Source organism: Misgurnus anguillicaudatus, chromosome 21, assembly GCF_027580225.2.
Source record: "Misgurnus anguillicaudatus chromosome 21, ASM2758022v2, whole genome shotgun sequence".
NCBI classification, from domain to species: domain Eukaryota; kingdom Metazoa; phylum Chordata; class Actinopteri; order Cypriniformes; family Cobitidae; genus Misgurnus; species Misgurnus anguillicaudatus.
The window spans coordinates 32447580-32471489 of NC_073357.2; the positions used below are offsets into that span (position 1 = coordinate 32447580).

At 40.3% G+C, this 23910-nt stretch overlaps 1 protein-coding gene across 12 annotated transcripts in view; it reads left to right on the plus strand.

Moving 5' to 3' along the window:
- The window catches only part of tjp1a (tight junction protein 1a), a 144713-nt gene that overhangs the window by 111569 nt on the left and 9234 nt on the right, over positions 1 to 23910 (plus strand). For 6 of the 12 annotated variants that reach the window (XM_073858949.1, XM_073858944.1, XM_073858946.1 and 3 more), the window contains 15 exons: positions 5758 to 5888; positions 7165 to 7270; positions 7391 to 7541; positions 8404 to 8512; positions 8855 to 9074; positions 11172 to 11356; positions 11601 to 11696; positions 11905 to 11931; positions 13624 to 13706; positions 14155 to 14362; positions 17838 to 17941; positions 18282 to 18620; positions 20884 to 21108; positions 21980 to 22688; positions 23145 to 23226. In XM_073858949.1, the coding sequence (XP_073715050.1) occupies positions 5758 to 5888; positions 7165 to 7270; positions 7391 to 7541; positions 8404 to 8512; positions 8855 to 9074; positions 11172 to 11356; positions 11601 to 11696; positions 11905 to 11931; positions 13624 to 13706; positions 14155 to 14362; positions 17838 to 17941; positions 18282 to 18620; positions 20884 to 21108; positions 21980 to 22688; positions 23145 to 23226 (2775 nt within the window). The remainder of the gene's footprint in view (positions 1 to 5757; positions 5889 to 7164; positions 7271 to 7390; positions 7542 to 8403; positions 8513 to 8854; positions 9075 to 11171; positions 11357 to 11600; positions 11697 to 11904; positions 11932 to 13623; positions 13707 to 14154; positions 14363 to 17837; positions 17942 to 18281; positions 18621 to 20883; positions 21109 to 21979; positions 22689 to 23144; positions 23227 to 23910) is intronic. The other 6 variants (XM_073858945.1, XM_073858948.1, XM_073858955.1 and 3 more) reach the window with 3 other exon arrangements.

Below are 23910 nucleotides of genomic sequence, written 5' to 3' on the forward strand. Positions count from 1 at the left end.
GTTAAGCCTCATCACCACTGGTTGAATTTGATATACACATTCAGACGCACTTACCTGTGGCCGGTTGCATAAACATAGCCGTGACGTTAAGACTGCGTCTTAAGTATGATTCTGACTAACTAGCAATTAGTTAGGGCTAATCAGTCTTATTATTTGGATTTAAATTAGACCAATCTACCTTTCTATGTAACATACTTAAAACAGTTATGATCAGTCTTGAAGAAAAAAATTCATGACTAACTTTTAAAGCTAGTCTTAAAGTTTTATGCAACCGGCCACAGCAGAAGCGTCACCAAAGTGTCACCATAGTGACGCAAAGCGAGTTCGAAAGGGAACTGTAACAATGTATCTTAAAACGTAACAGGATGTAACCTTGTTCTCACTTGAAATATGTCCCCCCATTTAGTCCTTGAATTTGAGGGTATTAGACCTGGAAAGTCCTTGAAAGGTCCTTGAATTTGAAGTTAACTAAGGTGTGGGAACCCTGTTTTAATGCCCCATCAGGTTAAATTAAACAATCGAATATGAGGTGTATAGTAGAAAAAAAAGATGGCGACAGAGAAAGCGACTGGAGCACAGTTTTAGTGCAAATAAAATATTTTCACCTTTAAATTAATTTTCTAGTGAGAAATTAGTATTGTAATTTTTAAATATTCAATTAGTTTTCACAAAAGCTGCCTATTAAGGCTGTCCTATTATGTGTTTCCTGAAGCTACCTTCATGCACAAACACTGCCGCCGAATTCATGAGACAGCAAGGCAACAAGTCGGCTGCCTGAGCCATTGGATATAGCCTTGAGTACTGGAGTCTGTAGTTCCTCGTATTATTTACAATGGTATCCATAATTTCCAGCAAAATTCCACTATTTCTACCAGCAGGTAGTGAAACTAGCTGGTATTTAAAGGATACTTTGGTTATCATGATAGATTTCTGTAAGTAGTGGGAGGGATCATAGGAAAACAAGACTGTGAGGCATGGAAAAAGGGTGAGAAAAATAATAAAGCCACCACGTCATAAAGTCCAGATGCATTCCTGGAGGGACGTGCCATCTTCTTCCTACTAAAACAGCTACGCTTTGCACATTCATGTCCTCACACTGCTGCAGGCTGTCTGTCACTAATGAAATTTCACACCTTACGGCTCCACCTGTTTGTCTACAGCAGCGTCTCACTTAATATCTGAACTCGGATTACACCTCATTATCGACTCTCACCTCATCAAGACACTGTTGTCTTTTGAGTCTCAGAATAGGTCTGTACCTGCTGTAGCAATTTCAGCCTGCATTAATGCATTCATGAATGTGGACAATGGCTTGAATGTAAGCAAATAGCAGAATCAGTAGTTTCCAGTGAATAATAGGATAAAGATATAGGGTTGCATGGTGTACACCAGAAAGAATTTTATTTCTTGACTTTCCAAAATTAATGTTAATGATTAATGATCAAAGACAATAAATTAGCACGAAACTTTTATCAGATGACAATGTTATATATATTGGTAACACAGGAGGAGCTCAGATGCAAAAGCCACTAAACGTCACCTCCATCAAAAACAAGATGTTAATATTAACCGAATGCTCTCGGCACGTATTATACATTTATCAGATACCTCACATCTGCTTGATCCCGGACTCTGGTCATTCAGAAATACTGATTTGTTCATTAAAAGTCTGATAAAAATGCTCATTTACAAAAAAACATTTCAGACGCACTTAGAGGGTTTTGCATCTAAGCTCTTCATATGCAAGTAAAGTGCATGGAAGATAATGGTTTGTTATAGCAGAAAGTGTTTGCATTTTGAAAGTTTGTCTTTAAAAACACTGTCATTTAAAAGGGAAGTAAAGATATGAATGCAATGATTACAAATTACTGGCTAAGGTCAATATGCCAAAGTTATATATTTGGTATGGCGTCCAAGATACAAGAGGCAGATAACGTACCAGAGCCAAACATTTGGTATTGGTCCAGCACTAAAGGGTAGTGATCAGAAAATATAAACCTCCTGGACATTTTTACAGGCAAAGTTTGGTATTTTACACTTAAAGCCCTGTTTTCGGATTGTTTATGATGAAATAGAATGGTTTTGACTGAAATTTGGACATATGATGCTGGCCTGAGAATTTTGGGTGTTTGTTTCATCACCCCCATCTCTACAATGGGTTTATAGGTGCACTGGAACAATCCTTCCTAAAATGCATTAAACTTTAGTTTACAAAGACGTGAAACTCACCGAGTGGTCAGGGGTGTTCACTGATATGCTCACACAAAAATCGCTGCAAAAGATGCTTTCCAAGAGGTTTTATCGTAGTTTTTGCCAACTCCATTGACTTGTATTAGATGTGCTGTGAGGTACGGTATTACTCCGTGCCGGGAACTTTGTTGGTATTCTTGCAATTTGCAAAGGCGGATTAGCGCCACCAACTGGGCTGGAGTTTCTATTATTCAAGCTCTCAACGGAAGAATGTACGGGTGTGAGGCGTTTGGAAAAATAGGTCCACAAGTTTACAACGAATGCTAAAACACCTGTTGGAAAGCATCTTCTGCAGCGATTTTTGTGTGAGCATATCAGTGAACACTCCTGAACATTTTTTAGGAAGGATTGTTCCAGTGCACCTATGCAGCCATTGTAGAGGTGGTGGGGTGATACAACAGAAACCGAAAATTCTTGGGCCAGTATCATATGTCCAAATTTCAGTCAAAACCGTTCTATTTAATCAAAAACAATCTGAAAACAGGGCTTTAAGTGTAAAATACTGAACTTGTCCTTTAAATCTAACCCTGGTCTCTCTCAACTCCTATGATTGACAGGGCTAAACAATGTTATCTGTCTTCATTCATCTCCACTAAAATAGAGTTGACAGTCTTAAAGTCATTAACTTGGCTTGGGCTGATGGGTTTCAAAGCATTTTGTGGGTTGATGTACCTGTTTATCAGTGAGCCAGGTTAATATCTGACCGTCTGAATAACTGCTCTGTCTTTACACAGGCTATCGGGCTCTTTTTTCACCAGAAAACTCCCACTGTAAGTGCTCTGTACACAGTGGATGATATTTGTAGATGGAGTCTGAGTGCACGATGCATTTAGATGCATATGTTTTTTGTCTTTTGTGCAGTTTTGTCCAAGACTTAAATTGTGTGAATGTTGTGTGATACCCTATGTGGTTTTTTGTTGAACTGTAGATTTTATTTAAAGCACTTGATATATAGTGCATTATGTGGTTGTGAAATTAGCATGCATTATGTCACATTGAGCTGGTAGTGGAGATGTCACAAGCTCAATGTATGTGTGTGCGCTTGTGGAAATTGCCAGAGGGTGTCAAGTTTGTTATGCAGAAATGGCCCTATATTCATTTTCATGCATGTGTGTTCATTAACCTTGGCACACAAGAGACGGCACTTCTCCTACTGAAATTTACATAGCGAATAGGTTTTACATCACAGTTTGTGTTAGTCACACAAAGTCACAGTGTTTCTGTCTCTGTCTTTTCCTGTTATTCTGTGATGTATTAGATCTTTAATTTACTCACGGTGTCTTGACTCAAATGCACATGAATTGTTTACCAAATGTAAGGTTGGGCACGTAAGATGCAAACGCAAGAGAGATTGACAAAAGAAGAGAAGGATTTGACTTATGAACATGCATGCTGTTGGATAAGTGTGTTAGTGCAGAGAAAAGGAGACCCTGGGATTTATGTAGGTGTGTGCATATGTGTTTGTCCTAAATCTGTGATGCCCTGGACATGAACACACAAAGTACACAGCCAGGCAGGGGCTTGGTTTTTTCTTTATTTTGTTCTTACTGAGATTCATATATTGTAAGGTGTATAGTTTGTTTTTACTCATTTACTTGGCACATTTTCAGGACATAATATTTATCAGTGAATATTTAGGGAGTGTTTCTTTCCTGTATGAATCATGCTTGTGTGTGTGTCAGAGCAAAAGCAATGGTACAATGATCATGTGACTTAGCTGGAATACTTCCATAGTTCAATGCGGTCCAGAAACCCCTCTTTACACCTGTACTATGACTGCTCCCCTAAAATGACTGGAAGATGCATTTAAAAAAACTAGGTATCACGGTAGTTTGTTTTTAGAACTTTTTCAAGAAGCTCTATAATCTGTTTATTGTTAAAAATGGTGGAGTTTAATGTGCTCGTGTCCACCTCACGTCTTTGTGAAGCAATTATAATGACGAGAGGTTGTATGAAACTTGCATACCTGCTGACCCTGTCGTTTTTGAAATGCCAATGTGGTTGTAACCTTTTCTTGTCCCACACAGGCATTTTGTCTTACATCACAGTATCTGCATATAATATAACAAAATATATATTTTTTATCTAATGATGAGCTTCACTTTCTTAAAGGAAAACACCACTGTTTTTCAATATTTTAATGTTTTTACCTCAACTTGGGAAAATGAATACGTACCTATCATTTCAATGCGTGCACTTGGTCTTTGTGCAGTGCGTTGTGAATGTGTTGGCATTTGGCATGGCCCCATTCGTTCCTTGGGATCCAAACAGGGATGAGTTTGGAGGCCACCAAACGCTTCCAGGGTTTCCCTGTTGGAGGACTGTTGCATGAGTAGTTGCGCGAGTAAGTATGGTGGCACAAAATAAAACGTGTTGATTTTTTAAGCAGATATAAAATGAGAACTATATTGTATGTCGGAGGAGCACTTGGTTTGCATCACTTGGACCTCGGCGCACAGTTATATCATCACTCTTGATTACTCCCCCTCTCGCTCAAACTTCCGTCAATGTTACTGCGCCCGAGGTCGGGGTGCTGCGGGCTAGGTGCTCTTCCCGCCCATACAATATAGTTATCATTTTATTTTGTCCCACCATGCTTAAGGTACATTCACATTATAAGGGACTAGCAGTAGCAGAGCGATGCAATCTTATTGATTTCAATAGAAGCTTGGCAGCATCCGGCGGCACGAGCGACAATGACCGTTGACGGCTGGGTGGGCGTGCCCAGTCGCACGACAAAGTTGAGAAATTTTTAACTTTATGCAAATTATGAGCGACATTCGGTAGCGACTACCAATGAGAACAAAGCAGGGGAGTTTGCGACATCCGTCTCTTGTCAGTTACTAGAGTGGACGTTACTCATTTGTTTATGACAACCAGATTTAGAAACGCCTCTTTTGAAAGAGACAAGCGATACACAGTGACAAAGTCGCTTATAATGTGAATGTACCTTAACTCGTGTAACTACTTATGTAACTTTAAATAGGAAAAACATGGAAGTGTTTGGTGGCTTCTAAATTCATCCCTGTTTGGATCCTAAGGAATGAATGGGGCTAGGCTAAATGCTAACACATTCACATAACGCTGTACAAAGATTAAAAGTGCACGCATTGAAAAAAGATAGGCATGTATTAATTAATGTAAGTTGAGGTACAAACTTAGTAAAATATTGAAAAACTGTGGTGTTTTCCTTTAAACACAAGTAATTATATATGCTGTGTTGTTGTTTCAGGCAGCCTGTGTCTGTGCTATACTCCTTGCAATGAAACTAATGAAGTTTTATAATTAATTTGCGTGGAAAGTTCTTAATGTTTAGACTTTATAAGGACACATTTTTAAAAGCTTTCTTAGCCTGTTAATGTACAAAGTGTTTGGAATAAATGAAAAACTTAACCATATACCTCCTTATGAAATTGTACATTTTGTCTGTGTTATTCATTAGCCACCTTTTTTTATAAACCGAAATGAAAACAGGCTGAGTGTTCTGACTGTGAGCTGTGTTTGCAGTCACAGAAGTCGTGAGGAGGATCGCATCTCTAAACCATCAGCTTTGTCCACTCCAGTTAAGATGGCTGAGGACGTACTTTTTGCTCCGTCCACTGACCAGTCTGGGGATAAACAGATCCCACCACTGCCAGGTCGGAATTTTAACCTTCATCTATTTCATCACTTTCATCTCCTGCTGTCTTATTTGTCCAATCTGTGTTGCTTTTATTACTCTATTATTACCCTATCTATCTGTCTCACACTCATTTACGCTTTACTTACGTTTTATGATTTTTCACATGCAGATCTCTTTTACCCTCTACTTTAATTGAGTCTGTTTGTAGCTTAAAGGATTAGTCCATTTCCAGATAATTTACCCACCACCATGTCATCCAAAATGTTGATGTCTTTCTTTGTTTAGTGGAGAAGAAATTATGTTTTTTGAGGAAAACATTGCAGGATTTTTCTAACCTTAATGGACTTTAATAGAGCCCAACATTTAATACTCAACTCAACACTCAACAGCCCTTCCCAACTGAGTTTCAAAGGACTATAAACAATCCCAAACGAGCCACAAGGGTCCCATCCAGCAAAACGACTGTCATTTTTGACAAGAAAAATAAAAAATATACACTTTTAAAGCACAACTCATGTAGATCCGGTCGTGATGCGCCAGCTGACCCCACGCAATACATCATGACGTCAAGAGGTCACAGAGGACGAACGCAAAACTCCGCCCCAGTGTTTACAAGCGTCTTGAAAGAGGACCGTTCCTACGTTGTTGTATGTCAACTGATACTAATTAATGTCTTTGTGTTAGTTTATTGTTTAAAATGGTCCGCAAATGTGCGTTTTATATATGTAACACGTGACCTCCCTACGTCACTACGCATTTACGTTAGGTCACCCTGGACCGGATCTAGACAAGAAGTTGTGCTTTAAAAGTGTATATTTGTTATTTTTCTTGTCAAAAATGACAATCGTTTCGCTAGATAAGACCCTTATGCCTCGTTTGGGATCGTTTATAGTCCTTTGAAACTCCGTTGAAAAAAACTGTTACGTGTTGAGTTAAGTGTTAATTGTTGGTGTCTATTAAAGTCCATTAAAATGAGAAAAATCCTGCAATGTTTTCCTCAAAAAATATAATTTCTTCTGGACTGAACAAAGAAAGACATAAACATTTTGGATGGCATGGTGGTGAGTGAATTGTCTGGATTTTTCTTTTAAGAAAATTGAATATTCCTTTAATAACATTTAATGTGTTATTTTGTAGATCGAAGGGATGAATTGTATTTTTGTTACAATAAGTGATGCACCTGTCTGTTGGTCTGTCTTCACAGTCAGAGCCTGTTATTAAAGATGTGTGAGTTTGTTGACAGATGTCATCTTTAAAGTCTAACAATACTATGTGTGTTTATGGGTGTGTAGAGCCGAAGCCCGTCTATGCACAGCCTGGGCAACCCGATGTTGATCTGCCAGTCAGCCCCTCGGACGCCCCCGTACCCAGTGTCGTCCATGATGACAGCATTCTCCGGTGAGTCATGCTTTTTTCTGCCCTAATTCCAACAAGTGAGATACAGTGAGGGGTATTTATAGTAAGTGCACAATGTAAGTATCTATAGATTACCGACCCAGTTTGTTCATTTTTGTCCAGGCCTAGTATGAAGCTGGTGAAGTTTAGGAAAGGAGAAAGCGTTGGATTGAGACTGGCGGGAGGTAATGACGTGGGCATCTTTGTGGCTGGTGTGCTGGAGGACAGTCCTGCTGCTAAAGAAGGTCTGGAGGAGGGAGACCAGATTCTCAGGGTGAGGATATCCATACAACATCTTACTTGCAGTGAGGTCATGCAAAATAGATCTGATTTTATATATATTTTACACATTTTTTACTCAAATTAAAACTAAAAACCGTTATCAAACAATGCGATATACTGCACAATACTCCCCTATTTATCTGGATGAATGTGGCTATAGCCTAATAAAAGTTGTGTAATTGTTTGCTACTGTTGACTAATCTCTGTACTGTAACACTTTGTTACATTGTTTTTCCTCATAAAAATACGAAGACATTATGTGACCCTGTGTCTGTGGGCAACAATAATCATGACATACTCTTGCTCTGACTCAGTGCCTGTCTATCCTCTCCATGCAACTTTTCTTTTGTTTAGCCTGCGACTGCACAATGAATGTGGCTTATTGTTTAAATCGAGCCTCTGGTGGTGTCAGTGTGTAATACAGGGAGTGTTAAGTCAGGCTTATTTAAGCTTGTTTATCACCGAGCACATTTTAATGAAACATTGATTGCTTTGTCTCTCTCCCACACTGGTCCCAGAGCAGGTCAGCACGGTGTGTGAACACATGTGCGTATGAAACTTCTCGACCCTTTCGGATAAACACACACTCCTTAGATTCCAGGCCCTTCCCCACAGACACTCCCAGAACAAAGTTTTCCTTTTCCAGACAATTCTCTGAGTGTTTGCCAGCACCGACTGGATATTCAGCTCAACTCCTTTTTCCAGATATTGAGATTTTAGGCAGAAACAAAGTTGATAAGAAAAGTTGCTTTCTCTCTCTCTTTCTCCCACTGTTTATTCGACTGTAAATAAACAGTGTATTGTATGGCTGCAGTACTGCAGAGATCTAACATTTTGCGGTCTTCTGTTCATAGGTTAACAATGTTGACTTTGCAAACATCATTCGTGAGGAAGCAGTGCTGTTCCTGCTGGATCTGCCCAAAGGCGAAGAGGTCACCATCCTGGCTCAAAAGAAGAAAGATGGTGAGCAGATAAATGAACCTTTCATGTACTGATTCATTATTTATTCTATAAAGTTTACTTTTTACACAGCCTTATGTAATCCTTGATTCTGATTGGTCAGTCGTGGCTTTGCGCTTGGTTCTTTGTTGTACAGCGGTTGCCAAACTGTATAGTTAATAGGCAACCATCTTCTTACTTTAGTTCTAGTATGAAGTTTCCTTTTCAGTCTTTTCACAAAATATTTTTAAGTTCAAATGCAATGACCAACTTACTATACATGTATCATCTACCCCATGCAGTTGTTTAGTTAAGTGAAATAACGTCATTCGTATGATGGATTTATTTTAACATAATTTCCTCCAGTGTACCGACGAATCGTGGAGTCCGATGTGGGCGACTCTTTCTACATCAGAACACACTTTGAATATGAGAAGGAGTCACCTTATGGACTGAGCTTTAACAAGGGAGAGGTGTTCAGGGTGGTGGACACCCTCTACAATGGCAAACTGGGTTCCTGGCTGGCCATCCGTATTGGAAAAAATCATCAGGAGGTGGAAAGAGGCATCATTCCCAACAAGAACAGGTACCAGCATTGGAAAGAGAAAACTACTTTATCCATTATGTATGGAATAATTGACGAATAATTTAAAAATAATGCATACCTAAGGTGGTAATGCCTAATTTACGAGGCAAAATGAAGATCCGTTACACGGCGGGTGTGAATTATTTTAAAATTATACCACGGGTCTGTTGAATGCTGTATTCTGATTGGCTAAGAAATGTTCCATGTGTATGCTTTATTTTTCGATAACCGCCCACCTAACTTGTCAAATGTCTTAAATATAGGAGCAATGTTTGTGGTAACCGTGGTATAAAAGGAATAATTGACTCCGGTCCTTTGAATTATTTGAAAATTATGCACACCCGCGGTCGTGCCGCATTACCACCTTACCTTACCACACTACAAAAAAATTATTTTCAAGAAAAAAATTCTAAGTATTTTTGTCTCGTTTTCAGTAAAAATATCTTAAAATTCTTAAATTAAAATGCTTTTTCTTGATGAGCAAAATGACCCAAGAGAATAGATTTAGTTTTTAGACCAAAAATGTCAAATTGAAGTGATTTTGTGCATAAAACAAGCAAAAAACAAAATTATCTGCCAATAGGGTAAGCAAAAAATCCTGACATTTCTTCTTAAACACTAAATTCAAGAAAAAATTAAGAAAAATTTGCTTACCCCATTGGCATTTTTTTTTTTTGCTTGCACTATGCACAAAATCACTTAAATTTGATATTTTTGGTCTAAAGACTAGACTTATTTTTTGGGTCATTTTACTGAAAACAAAAAAAAAACACTAAGATTTTTTTTCTTAAAATTTTTTTTTTTGCAGTGGATGTGCATTATTTTCTTATAATTAAATTGCCCATCGTCAGTTATTCCTTACTTATTTAAAGGACCAGAGTCAATTATTCAGCTTATACCACGGTTACAACAAACATTGCTTTGGTGGTTATTTTAAGACATTTGACAGGTCAGCTGTACGTTTATTGAAAAATAACGCATACCCTTGGAACATTTCTCAACCAATAAGAAATCAACACCCCCGTGGTATAAAGTCAATATACACACATTCAAACTCTTTTGTTTATTGAAGGTATTTAACTATGCTGTATATTAGGGGTGGTTGATAAACCGGTAGACATAATTAACTGGTAGAAATTTGTCAACCCGTAGAGATTTTGGACTATCGTTTCTATCGAGGTTACGTGCCCACGTCAGGCTCTTGTGCGCGTGGTCAGAACACGTATTTAAGCACTGCAGTTTTAAAACAAGTTATTTTAAGCCATTGAAACACAGACAACAGATCTGTATGCGTGCATTCTTTCTGTTTGTCAGGAGCGGACAAGTCGCGCAACCGCTGCTCTTTCTGTCTGTGAGGAGCGCGCAAGTCGCTCATTAAACAAAATCGCTCATTAAGCTCGTGAGCATTTTTCCTGCTTTATTGGCCTTAAATACATATGCGTCAAAATAGCATCCTCATAAACACGACCAGTTAGGTCTTAAGAGAAAGCGCATGTGTAACAGTGTATTGGATCCGGACTTTGGTCTTAAAGGGGAAGTTACCCCCTTAAATACATATGCGTCAAAATAGCATCCTCATAAACACGACCAGTTAGGTCTTAAGAGAAAGCGCATGTGTAACAGTGTATTGGATCCGGACTTTGGTCTTAAAGGGGAATTTACCTAATTTTGCTCCTGTCTGTCACTTGTGTTAATCAAACAGCATTAAGAGAAAATCTCTCACTGCTCCTGATTAAATCACTTTTCTGCCTTAAATAAAAATATATATAGGCCTATACATACATGTATAATTATTTATTATCGTTCTTATATCATTGACTGTTTATCTTTAGAGAGCTTGAGTTTTGTTCGTTTTTATCGTCTTTCTATGCTTGTATATGTTTTTGTGAGAATTATGAACATTTCTATGGTATTAAAGATTTAAACCTTATTAAAACATAAAAAACTCTACCGTGACATATCGTTATCATGATATAAAATTAATCCTATCGTGATAGAAGATTTTGGTCATATCACCCACCCCTACTGTATATAAATGTAGTCTTTTCGGTGTAGATCGTAAAATTTTGTCCTACTATTTTTCTTTTTTCATTTTAGGGCGGAGCAGCTGTCCAGTGTTCAGTACACACTCCCCAAAACAGCAGGCGGTGACCGGGCCGACTTCTGGAGGTTTAGAGGTCTGCGCAGCTCCAAGAGGAACCTGAGAAAGAGCAGAGAAGATCTGTCAGCCCAGCCCGTTCAGACCAAGTTCCCGGCTTATGAGAGAGTTGTTCTGAGGGAGGGTATGTATGTGCTTCTGTATGAAATAAGCTCACATCAACATTACTCATAACACTTCAGCAACCAAATAGGGACGCCTTGACAAGCATCCTCAACATGGCGGCGAGTAAAACAGCACTCACATTTTAAGCATTCAATAGCTAATTCTGTTAAACTGTAAGACAGAAATGTGTGTTGTAATACTTTAATTCAGGTACAGATTCTTGCAACCTGCTCAAAGTGAAACACTTTTACTCTCATTTCTAGCCGGTTTCCTGAGACCTGTTGTGATCTTCGGGCCAATCGCTGATGTCGCACGAGACAAACTGGCAAGAGAGGTTCCTGACCTGTTCGAGCTGGCGAGTGAGTGTTAATTTACCGAACATACATACACGCTTTGATAAGACACAGCGCTTCCCAATCACAGCTGCTCTGAGAGCAAGTGAGGTGTCCTGCTCTCTGGTTTCGCTTATCTAAGTGCATTAATATTCAACTTGTAAACTGATTCCATGAGTGGCCACTGGCTTTATTTACATAACATTGTTCCTTTATGACTGTATTTGCTTTTCAGAAACACAGCACCCAGATGGAAGGGAAAGTACGTTGCATAGTCACATCACAGCTCACTCCATCAGTAACCATAGTTACTAGAGGCTGCACATTATTATGGCATCCCTTATTCTAGCTATACTGAATCGACACCGCTTGGAATGTTAATGAAAAATCCAAGACATGTTCATGCTATCGACGGCTTCAAACCCGTGATCCTTCAGGCATGCTTGAGAGGAGATTAAGGCACATTTGCTCATTGATTCCTCCCATCCTAAGCACCTGCTTCCTGTGTTTTCTGTGATATTTTGTATTGGAATGAGTTTTATTCTTTATTCTTTTTTGCTATAGTTACTGATGTTTTAGAGCCATTATATAGTTAAGAAGATACATAATTAGACTTTCTCTCTTTAAAAAATAATGTTTACCCATTCTGTTATCATTTTCTCATTCGCTTGTTGTCTCAAACTAAACTCGCATGACTTTTTTTCTGGTCAAAACAAGACTTCAATTTTTAATTCGGCCACATTTATCAAAATTCCTAATTTGTTACGCTGAAGGAATTAAGTCATATGAGTCGTATGAACGATGTGGCTGAGTAAATGATAACAATTTCAATTTTGGGGTGGACTGTCCCACTAAAATACTGTATTGCTGTAAGAGGCCACCAGTGGCTTTAAAGAGACACTCCACTTTTTTTTTAAGTGTGCTGGTTTTCCTGCTCCCCTGGAGTTGAACGTTTGATTTTTGCCGTTTTGGAATCCATTCAGCTGGTCTCCGTGTCTGGCGCTACCACTTTTAGCATGGCTAAATCCATTGAATCTGATTAGACCATTTGGCATCATGCTCAAAAAATGACCAAAGAGTTTCGATATTTTTCCAATTTAAAACGTAACTCTTCTGTGGTTGCATTGTGTACTGGGATCGACAAAAGGGTTAAAGTTGCGATTTTCTAGGCCGATATTTTACTAAGGGGACTATTTTCAGCTGCTGCGTAATATCAATACGCCTGCTGCAGCCATGTTACATCAGCAAAGTCCTTGATTATTACGCCAGAATGAGAGTATAGTTCCTAGCCATATCTGCCTAGAAAATCGCAGCTTTTGGTTTTCTGTCGGTCTTGGTGCACAGTGTAGCTACAGAGGAGTCGGGTTTTTGATGGGAAAAATATCGAAACTCTTTGTTTTTTTTTTGAGTGCGATGCTAGTGGTCTGGTCAGATTCGGTGGATTGTGCTAAGCTATGCTGGGGGTGCTAGCGCCGGACTAGGAGATCAGCTGGGTGAATTTCTAGACGGTGGAGGTCAAACGTTTAACTCTCGGGGAGCTGGAAAATGGGCATATTTTCAAAGTGTGAGTGTCCCTTTAAGTAATAAAGGTCAGTACACAATAGTTTTATTCTGTAATAACCTTCTGCTTGTACTCTACACACTGAAGCAAGCCACTGTTAAGGTGAGAGCGCTTCAGATATTTTAGACCCTTTTTAAACACTGTGGTGCACAGATGCTTTTCCCTCACTATTTATAATAAATAAGTGCATCTTACCACAATAATGTTACACATAAGGAACATAAGAATAGTCTGCAGTCGCTCATATTATTTATGCAGGTGCATGTGCACATCCATGTTGAATTGCCTTTTCACTGTATGCTTTATGGGATAAAGGTGAAGGTGTTATGCATGAGAGAGCGTCAGAATGCATGCGTGTATGTGGACTAATATAAAGCGTTTTCTTTTATATAGAGAGTGAACCCAGAGATGCCGGCACTGACCAACGGAGCTCGGGGATCATACGCCTTCACACTATCAAACAGATCATTGACAGGGTAAGATCTCATGCCAAAACACTGGGTTGGTGTCTGGATTGTCCAGTACCATTACCTTGATTGATTTTTACAACAATATTCTTGGTCTTTATATATATATTTGGCATGAATTTCCACAGTTTCCTCAATTCCACACTGTTTTGGCTTTGATGTGCAATATAAAGCCAGTTTTACATTTGCTCGGGTATTTAATATCATCATTAATGAATCTATATGCAGAGCTCATCTCTGAAGTGTCAAAATAGAAATGTCAACAATTTATCATCTAGGTATAGCTTAAAAAAAGCAGCCATATCCATGTGTTAACGCATGGTACAGTGCATAATGCACTGTACAATGCGAAACACTAAATGGCACGCTACTGCCTCTTGCTGGTGAAATCTGAAACAACACATTGCTGTTGTGAATGTGTTGCTTAACAGATGAAGTGTTTGCGTGTGTTCTGCAGGAAAAACATGCAGTGTTAGACATCACTCCAAATGCAGTGGATCGGCTGAATTATGCTCAGTGGTATCCCATTGTGGTGTTCCTGAATCCCGACAGTAAGCAGGGCGTAAAGACCATGAGAACCAGACTCTGTCCCGAGTCCAGGAAGAGCGCCAGGAAACTCCACGAACGTGCGCTCAAGCTCAGAAAGAACAACCACCATCTCTTCACATGTGAGCACCTCACTGTACACTGTGTATGAAAAGAAACAAAAGAGATAGAGAAAGAGAGACACAGGGAATGATTCACATAAGTAAAGTCTTGTCCCAAAGCCTACTAACTACAGGGCGAGAGAACTGAGGCAGATTTTGAAACACAGCAACATGAAGCCACATCTTGCAACATTTAGGCACATAAATATATTAGTGGTATCCTTGTTTTGTTGCAAGCAACAATTATGTAGGTAAAAACAACACTGTTAATTCATTTTTTTGGTCAGGAAATTATAAAGTCTGGCACAGATTAGGAACACGATCAGCACCTTTAGTGTAATAGTATAAGACTAGATCATGGGTCTTCAACCGGGGGTCCGCGGCCCCCAGGGGGTCCGTGACGGAACTGCAGGGGGTCCGCCAAATGATGTTTAACTACAAGCTATTTTTTGGTAAAAAATTTAAAATACATGTACAAAACGTTACATGTCCCCTGTAAGTTGTGCACGTGCGTGGCCGCATAGGTTTGAAGGCGCGCATTCAGTTTAGCCAGCGGACCAAAATAAAATATCTGGATTATAAATGTCCACTCAGGAAGCAGCAGTAGCGACAGAAATGTCATCATAAAACAGGTAAATCTTATAGGCATGTGTGTCTTTCTTTCAGAATGTCATTTTAGAATCAGCGCGACATGTTTTCTCTAGCGGGGTAAAGTTAGTTTTGTTTTCTGTTGTCTCTTCTATATTTCTGAACTTGGACGGCTGTTTCACGCGGTTCAGATTTAAAGCGCTAATTCAACAGGCAAATTACACCACACCGCGTCTGCATTTTAAACTGTGACAAAACTATCGCTCGCATTTAAACATGAATGAAACGCGCGCCGTGATGGTGCTTTGTGCAAGATTTATAGTCGGGTTGAAATCCGCCTTTCAAAAAGTTGCCCCAAAGAGATGCGCGCGGACTCGTTGCATGTTGTTCTCCTGAGTCTCAGTCTGATATTAAGCTATGCAGAAAATAAACCTGCGTTACTCAAACTCGTGACAATGACGATACACGAGAAAGGCAACAGACCTCAAAATTATAAAGTAGCACAACGTCTATCCCCAGCAGAATAGAGTCTTTGTGCCATTCACCATGATCAGTATCTTTATAAACTGAAAGCCCTTGTCTAATTCACAGTAAAATGAAAATATATTACACTGCAAATACCTTAAATTAAAATAATATTAATTTATTATTATTATTATTATTATTATTATTATTATATTAATATAAAAACAAACTCTACTTTAAGAAAAAAATGATGCATGTTAATATAGTATCATGGCTGTGTGACAATATGGTTTGTTTCTATATATAAAACAGTTTCAGTCCTTGATTCTGATTGGTCATCAGTTGTACTTTACTCCACTTTGCATTGTGCCTAATACGAAAAGGCAGCCTCTCGGACCTTACTGATTAATTAAATATCTCTGTTTTACACATTTAGTATTAGGGGGTCCCTGCTCCATGCCTCTTCCATCTAAGGGGTCCGCGACCCAAAAAACGTTGAAGACCCCTGGACTAGAGCATGCACAGTTACATTAAATGTAAATATTGTAGCTATTGAAAATATTAAAGGTCCAGTGTGGGTTTTAGCAGCATCTAGTGGTGAGATTGTGAATGCATACGGTAGCTGCCACAGGACAAAGTTGTCGTCTGAGACAACACTGCGATGAAGCGCACTCCTTAGAACAGTTTGACGGTTTAGGGCTACTGTAAAACCATGATGGTGACTTCCCTGGTAGGGGACCAGTGGTGTATTTCGGCTCATTTTAAAGATATTAAAAACAATACAGTTAATTTTGTAAGGTCTTTATACACCACTGATAATATAGTTATGTATATAATATTGCATTTCTGTCAAGAGATCCTCTTAAATGTCCCACATTGCACCTTTAATAAGTAGTTACTAAATACAGTTTACAAAACTTATTCCAGTCCCTCCAGAAAAATGCAATTATGCGATCGCATGATTTAATGCATAATCAGCCAAAGTCCGGATATTTATGCGGAGGTCGCATTTTTTCAAATATGCCGCACATTCGCCACATAAATGACAGATTTCTGGGTGCAAAATATGCGGGGCTTGCATGATTTCATAATCCCCGCATTTTCACACAAGCGGAGCCATGTCCCCTGTTGCCATGGGAACATTATGAAGTGAAGTGATTATGTGACGTGAACATCATTCGATAGCGGCAAACAGTTTTTGCAAGTTTTTGCAGGTTCCCGCAGTTTTTGCAGGTTCCCGCAGCTTTTGCAAGTTCCCGCAGTTTCATCGCATAAAATTGCATAAATTTCCCGCAGTTCTTGCAGGTTCCCGAAGTTCTTGCAGGTTCCCGAAGTTCTTGCAGGTTCCCGAAGTTCTTGCAGGTTCCCGAAGTTCTTGCAGGTTCCCGAAGTTCTTGCAGGTTCCCGAAGTTCTTGCAGGTTCCCGAAGTTCTTGCAGGTTCCCGAAGTTCTTGCAGGTTCCCGCGGTTCTTGCAGGTTCCCGCGGTTCTTGCAGGTTCCCGCGGTTCTTGCAGGTTCCCGCAGTTCTTGCAGGTTCTTGCAGGTTCCCGCAGTTCTTACAGGTTCTGGCAGGTTCCCGCAGTTTTGGCAAGTTCCCGCAGTTTTGGCAAGTTCCCGCAGTTTTGGCAAGTTCCCGCAGTTTTGGCAAGTTCCCGCAGTTTTGGCAAGTTCCCGCAGTTTTGGCAAGTTCCCGCAGTTTTGGCAAGTTCCCGCAATTTCATCGCATAAAATTGCATAAATATCCCGCATATTCCATTGCATTTTTTAGGAAAACAAGATCAAGGATTTTTGCCCGAAACAATCACAAAAAAACTCCACGTTTTTCTGAAAGGACTGTTATTCTTTACTCGACACAAGATCAGTGATACAAATATGGGATTTGATCGAAATTTATCATACTCCCTATACACACACACACACACACACACACACACACACACACACACACACACACACACATACATTACATCCCAGCAAAAATGTGATCTCTGGTAGGTGAAAGTCATTGGTGACTTTAAGAGAGGGAACTAAATAATTATTCGTAAAACCATACATACACATTAAATTTCATGCTGCGCCTCAGACCGCAGCCTGGCTGCAAATCAAGTCCTATTCATAACTTTAATGGAAGTAGTAAGACAAGCGCAGTGTATTTGGCAGAGCTGTATAAGTACCAATGAGTTATAGCATTGCTCATTTGTAATTTGCTTTGGATAAAAAGTCTCTCTTGAATGTAAATGTAACAGGAGGGCATAAAGATCACAAAGTACAGACATGAAATGAAAGAGAATCTTTAGTTCATTTTAATGAGCTGATGAATAAGTCATGTAACACAATGTGTGCTACAGAATGTGAAGAGCAATGTGCTTACTACCGTAATTGAGCGATAATCTTTGCCTTTAACCCTGTACTCATTTTATCCTTTTTTATTGCAATTCTGCATCCACCATCAACATGAACAGCATGAATGATGGCTGGTATGGAGGATTGAAGGAAAGCATTCAACAGCAGCAGAATCAGCTGGTGTGGGTCTCAGAGGGCAAGGTTAGTAACACTAAACTTTACTACATTACACAGCAGATACAGATTCATTATGGACAAGTTCATTCTTTATCTAAAGCAGAAGGTTTGTATTTAATGGCCATGCTTTGTCTTCCCTGTGTATCTGTTTTGTCACATGGTTCATTTCATTTGCTTCTGTTTATTCTCTTTATGGTTTTAGAAATGATTTGCAGAGTAGGAGTTTGTATGTTGTTTTTCATCTGTAACTTTACATATTTATATTTCTACTTTCTTAAATGTATACCTCTTGATCTCTCTCTTTCATCTCTCTCTCATCATCTTCTTTCTCTTTCCTTTACTTGTTCATTCTCAATCTGTATAGGCGGACGGTGCTCCCGACGATGACCTGGATCTTCACGACGACCGCCTGTCCTACCTCTCCGCCCCAGGTAGCGAGTACAGCATGTACAGCACGGACAGCCGGCACACCTCTGATTATGAGGACACCGATACGGAGGGCGGAGCCTACACAGACCAGGAACTAGATGAGACCTTGAACGATGATGTGGGTCTTCCCAGCGAGCCTGCCATCACGCGTTCCTCTGAGCCCGTCCGGGAAGACCCACCTGTCATTCAGGAACCCCCTGGATACAGAGGGTACCAGCCCGAGCCGTTGAACCGCATCGACCCAGCGGGGTTCAAGGCCCCTGCACCTCAGCAGGTAGCTTTTCTGCGAGCCGTAAGACTTCCCTGTTGTCTGGAGGCCGTTGTGTGCGTGAGAAAAGTTTTCTAGCACCGTTTTGAAGCACGGGTTGCTTTAAAATCGTATTATTGCAGTACTAGACAAGGGACAATGACCAAGTGTTGCCAAGTATTTATCACATGTATTTGTGAGCGTGTAGTGTAAAATTGCTCGTGTGTGCATGCGTGCGTGTGTGTTTTCTTTGGAAACAAATATGGCTTTGCTGTTATACTGTACGTAGATGCTGTGACTCTTATCTCAGTATGACACGTATGAATTATAGGATTACAATGAAAGATATTATGTTTAAGTATATGCAAGAATTCCCAAAATGATGTCATTACCAGACAGTATTATGTGCATGATGAAATGACAGTGTTATTGATGTGAATGTATTTATCTACAGTATATGGGTCCAGTTGCCATCATGATATATCCACAGTGTCCTAGATCTTGTGTTTCGAGAGCCCCCAAACCTTGTACTGTACTCCATAATTAAACTGATGTCAGACTATCTTACAAAGAGAACCTTGTCTAGTTGTAAATTGTTACATGACATGGTTCACAGAATCACACAATTCATTCTGCACATCAAAGGAATGTTCTGGTTTCATAAGTTAAGCTTTACTAACAGATTTGTGGCATAATGTTTTTGTGGCATAATGAGTCTTTTTAGGGAAATCGCACCACTAGGCGGCCATATTTGTGAACGCCTCTGTACAGTTATTTTTAATCATGCAAGACCAAAGTCCTGTTTACTTGAAGACAGATATCTTTAAATTCACATGCAAAAATCTCAATTAAAGGAAAACACCACTGTTTTTCAATATTTTACTATGTTCTTACCTCAACGTAGACCAATTAATACAAACCTATCTTTATAGGTTAATCTGCACTTAATCTTTGTATAGCCCATCGTAAATGTGTTAGCATTTAGCCTAGCCCCATTCATTCCTTAGGATCCAAACAGGGATGAATTTAGAAGCCACCAAACACTTCCATGTTTTCCCTATTTAAAGACTGTTATGCTGCGTTTACACCAGCTGCGGTAGAAGCGGCAAGCGCGGGTGATTTACATGTTAAGTCAATGCAAAGACAGATTTGGCATCCTGTGACGTGGGCGCCGCAGGAAACTTGCGAGTTGTAAAATCTGAACTTCGGCGGATTTCCGCACCACGTTAACCAATCAGGACCTTGCTGTAGTAGTGACGTGATTACAGAAACGGAGCGGAGTCTCAACAGAGTCACAGAAGCCCCTCCCGTGATGCGAATTTCCACGTGAATGTCTCGAATGACTAGAATTTCACGCGCGGCTTTCATGCTGGCTGGTGTAAACACAGCATTACACAAGTAGTTAAACGAGTAAGTATGGTGGCACAAAATGTGAGGCTGTTTACACTTGGCATTATTTTGCGTTTTCGTCGATTGGATCACAAGTGGATGACGTTAATGCCAGGTGTTAACGGTGTTCAAAACGTTTTGAGCTTGTCCACTTTCGACCACTTTTGACCACATTCAGAGGTAGTCGAAACCCCTTTCAATCGGATTGCTTTTGTAGTTTAAACGCACATGTGATTGAATGTGTTCAAACAGCCACACGCGACCGCCTTCTCTCCGCCCATTTATCAAATCTGAGGTACTGAACACAATGTTTTACATCTTTTCTGACTTCTGGCGCAAACACATGATGTATAGAGCTATTTTTAGCCTTTCATTGATAAAACTAAAGCGGGTGATCTCCGCAGTTTCATTTTGCAAGCGTGTGAAATCAATTGCGCTGAAAATTCAGAGAAAGCTCTAACATATACATGTACAAAACAAAAGCAGCAGACTCCAACATAATATTAGTTTGCGTCCATATAAACTCATCATTACTCCCGCTCGCGTTTAAATGACAGCAGAGAGACTCGCCCACCGTCTCGATAGATCATTCCCTCACTGTATTCAGGACGGTCAAAAGTGGACAAAAGAGACTGATTTAAATACCAGGTATAAACGTGATGTGTCTCTCCCGTCCACTTGTGATTCGAACGATGGAAACACATCTTAATACCAAGTGTAAACAGCTCCTGTGATTATATGAAGTGACGTTATGCCTCAATTTCTGCTGGTTAGCACCTGGAACATTCCTTTAATAAATCAGAACTGTTGGCAGGTCAGAAAAGAAAATTGTTGAAGCTCACCTGAATGGCACTGGTGAGATTTGAGCACATATATTAAACATTTCTGAACACCTTCACAGAAAGCAGAGGCTGCTCTACCCCGGCAGCCTGAGAAACTGGCAGAGACAGCGCCCCCTGTTGCTCATGTAAATGTAGCCGCCCAGAATGCCAAGGATCACCCGGTCACCCTCACTCAGGGGGACTACAGCCACGAGGCTGGCTCTCTCTTCCCAGCTCCCCCCGAGCTAGCTCAGCCCCCGCTTCTCGACCCCAACCAATCCGGACAACCCGGGTCAGAGTCCAAGGTACCTCGCTAGCCACCCTGCTCTGGACTGAAACCGGCCCTGTTAACGGCCGAGCCCGGTGCTCTGTCTTACCGCCGTCCTCCCTGCCTGTGTGCTGCACTGCTTTACTCTAGCTCTTGCATGTGTGCCTATAAACAAGGGTCTTTCTTTTTTCTGCGTCTGTGTTTGCTTTTTACAGCGTTCGTAAACAACAGTGGGTATGGCAGAGGCCTCCTGCATTAGGATCGTAGTTCATGAACCTTCAGGCAAGCCCAGGTCCCCACTGTCGCTTGCCTACTCTTGCATGGGTTTCTTTTTCGTTTTTGCTTGTTGACATAGAGTTTATTATATGAGTGGTGCAATCAGTGTTGACCTTTATTTCGAAATGATTTTTCCATTCTGTTCTCGCTTTGAAAGGTAGCCTTGCTGTTTGTAACATGTGACTCAACACTTGCTTGGAGGTGTGGCGCTGTTGTAGACGAATTACAGACCTGGTTATTATTGCTAAAAGGCTACTTCTCAAAAAATGAATCAAAATATTGCCTGAATAGTGTTTTATTTCTGGCTGATTTTTTATCCCAACATATCTGCTGCTTTATCCAGTGAATGGATTGACCCTTCATTGACTATCAAATTGTGTGTGTGTGTGTGTGTGTGTGTTGTGATGGCTGCCTTCATGTTGACCTGTTTAATAACTGCGCACTCTTTGAGTCTTCCTTCATTGCAGGTCTTTCTGCCGACTCTAAGCTTCAGTCTTCAACTATTAATCAGAATATTAATCATCTCTGGGTTCTGCTGTTTCATTCATCTCAATCGATTGCTGCGCTTTAAAGTTTTTACGTTTCTCCGTACGGTTAACTTACACTTGTCCTCCTTTGACTCTTATCGACAGATGTACAAGAAGGACATCTACCGCATGAATGAGCCAACGGAGGTGAACCCCAACACTATGCAGCCCAAATACGGCTCCCAGCTGCCCCTCTACCAGGAAGACAAGCCATACAGAGATTACGACCACCAGGGCTACCACTATGACGATGACTATAACATGCATTTTGACAACCGCCCGCCCTCGTATGAAGAGCAGTGGTCCCCATATGACCACCAGACCATTCCCCAGCAACCCTCTGGATATGACCCTCATGAGGATGGTATGAACCGAAATTACGGTCACCCTCAGACACGGCACGACACCCCTTACGACGCGGGTCGACCTCGCTACGGCAAACCAAGCCCCGGACCCATCCGGCACGACGAACCGCCCCACCCCGTCACGGGAGGATATGATGCAGCACGGCCGCAGTATGACCAATCCACCTCTCGCTCCCCAGAGCCTCCTAAACAGTACTACGACCCCTCTCAGAGGCCAGCCTACACCCAACCGCAACAGAGGGGACCCTCCGTGACCCCTCCCAAGCCCGAGTCCATCTCCCCGCCAGTGGAGCCTGCACATCATCCTCTTCCTCCTCCTTCAGGAGCAACAGAAGAAGATCCGGCCATGAAGCACCAGTCGGTGCTGACAAGAGTGAAGATGTTTGAGAACAAGCGATCTGTTTCTGTGGACAGGGTGAGGGAATCTGCAGATTCTGGCCTTCGGGTATGTTGATGCAGTTTGATTTCTACTGAATAAATGCATTGTAAATAATAAGTGATAATAATAACCGGCTGTGACAGATCATGAGCAACCCCACATTTTGTTAGTTGCTTACATTTTTATGTGCTGTCGCTCTGGGTTGCCCTGCACACAATGAAAACTCATTATATTCTCATGAATATAACATTCTATGAATAGGCAGAGATCGATTGTGGAAAAGCATTCAATTTTACATGACAGATCTTTTTTTCAGAGAGCTCGATCACATATTGCCTGTGATTTAGCTGCTTGTAGCATTTTTGCTTTCTGTTGAAAAATAAAAAAGGTTGAAAAATAGCTTTGTTACATTGCTGCTTTTTGTCTTTGTGCGCTCGATAGGACACAGTATGACGTTTTTCTTTCTCTGCAAACTATATATTTCTCAGTTTATTAAACTCTTGTCTTTTTCTGCTCCTTCGGCCAGTGGACATGGTGCCTAAACCTGGTGCTGCCTCCGTGCCCAAAGCCAATTCTTTAAGTAACCTGGACCAAGAGAAGGCCTTCAGGTAATGAGCTAGCCAATAAAGCAACTGATTTTCAACCCATTAGTAGACCACATTAAATTTGAAGAGTTTGTTTCCAAAACGCAATAAATTCATTTGGACTAATTTCAGTAAAAGCGTGTTTTCTATACCAAAAAAGTGACAAGATGAAAACCACTATTTTCTGTTACAAACTTTCACATAGCATCTTTAGGTTATAATAACATTAAATTCCATAATTTGATTTTTAAAAAGTTTCATTATAAAAACTGATTATCTTTTCCGCAAAGTGCAATAAATCTATTGAATCAATATATAAATGTGCATTCATCTTTGCCATGTTATATTCATTTAGTTGACTAGTGGTATACACTGATTAAAAAAATAAACATTAATGGCATTAATCAAAACACTTACTTTGTCATATTAAGAACACTTTCTTTGCTGCTGTCATCCTCGGGACGCCGTCGCTGAACTTTTTTGACAGCGATCAGCTGTAAAATGTTTTGGTCTTGCTCAATTTTCGTTGACTTCGAGTAAAATAATGGAAAATTTTTCATAAAATCCCCTGGGGTCAATGTGTTAGCATGACAGAAGCTTGATGCTGTCGTGTGAGAACAAGCAACAGCCGGCATTTTTTCCTTTGCCTGAGTGCCTCTTATGTAAATTATTTGATTATGATGGCTTACGTTTCTTCTCCGCCACAGA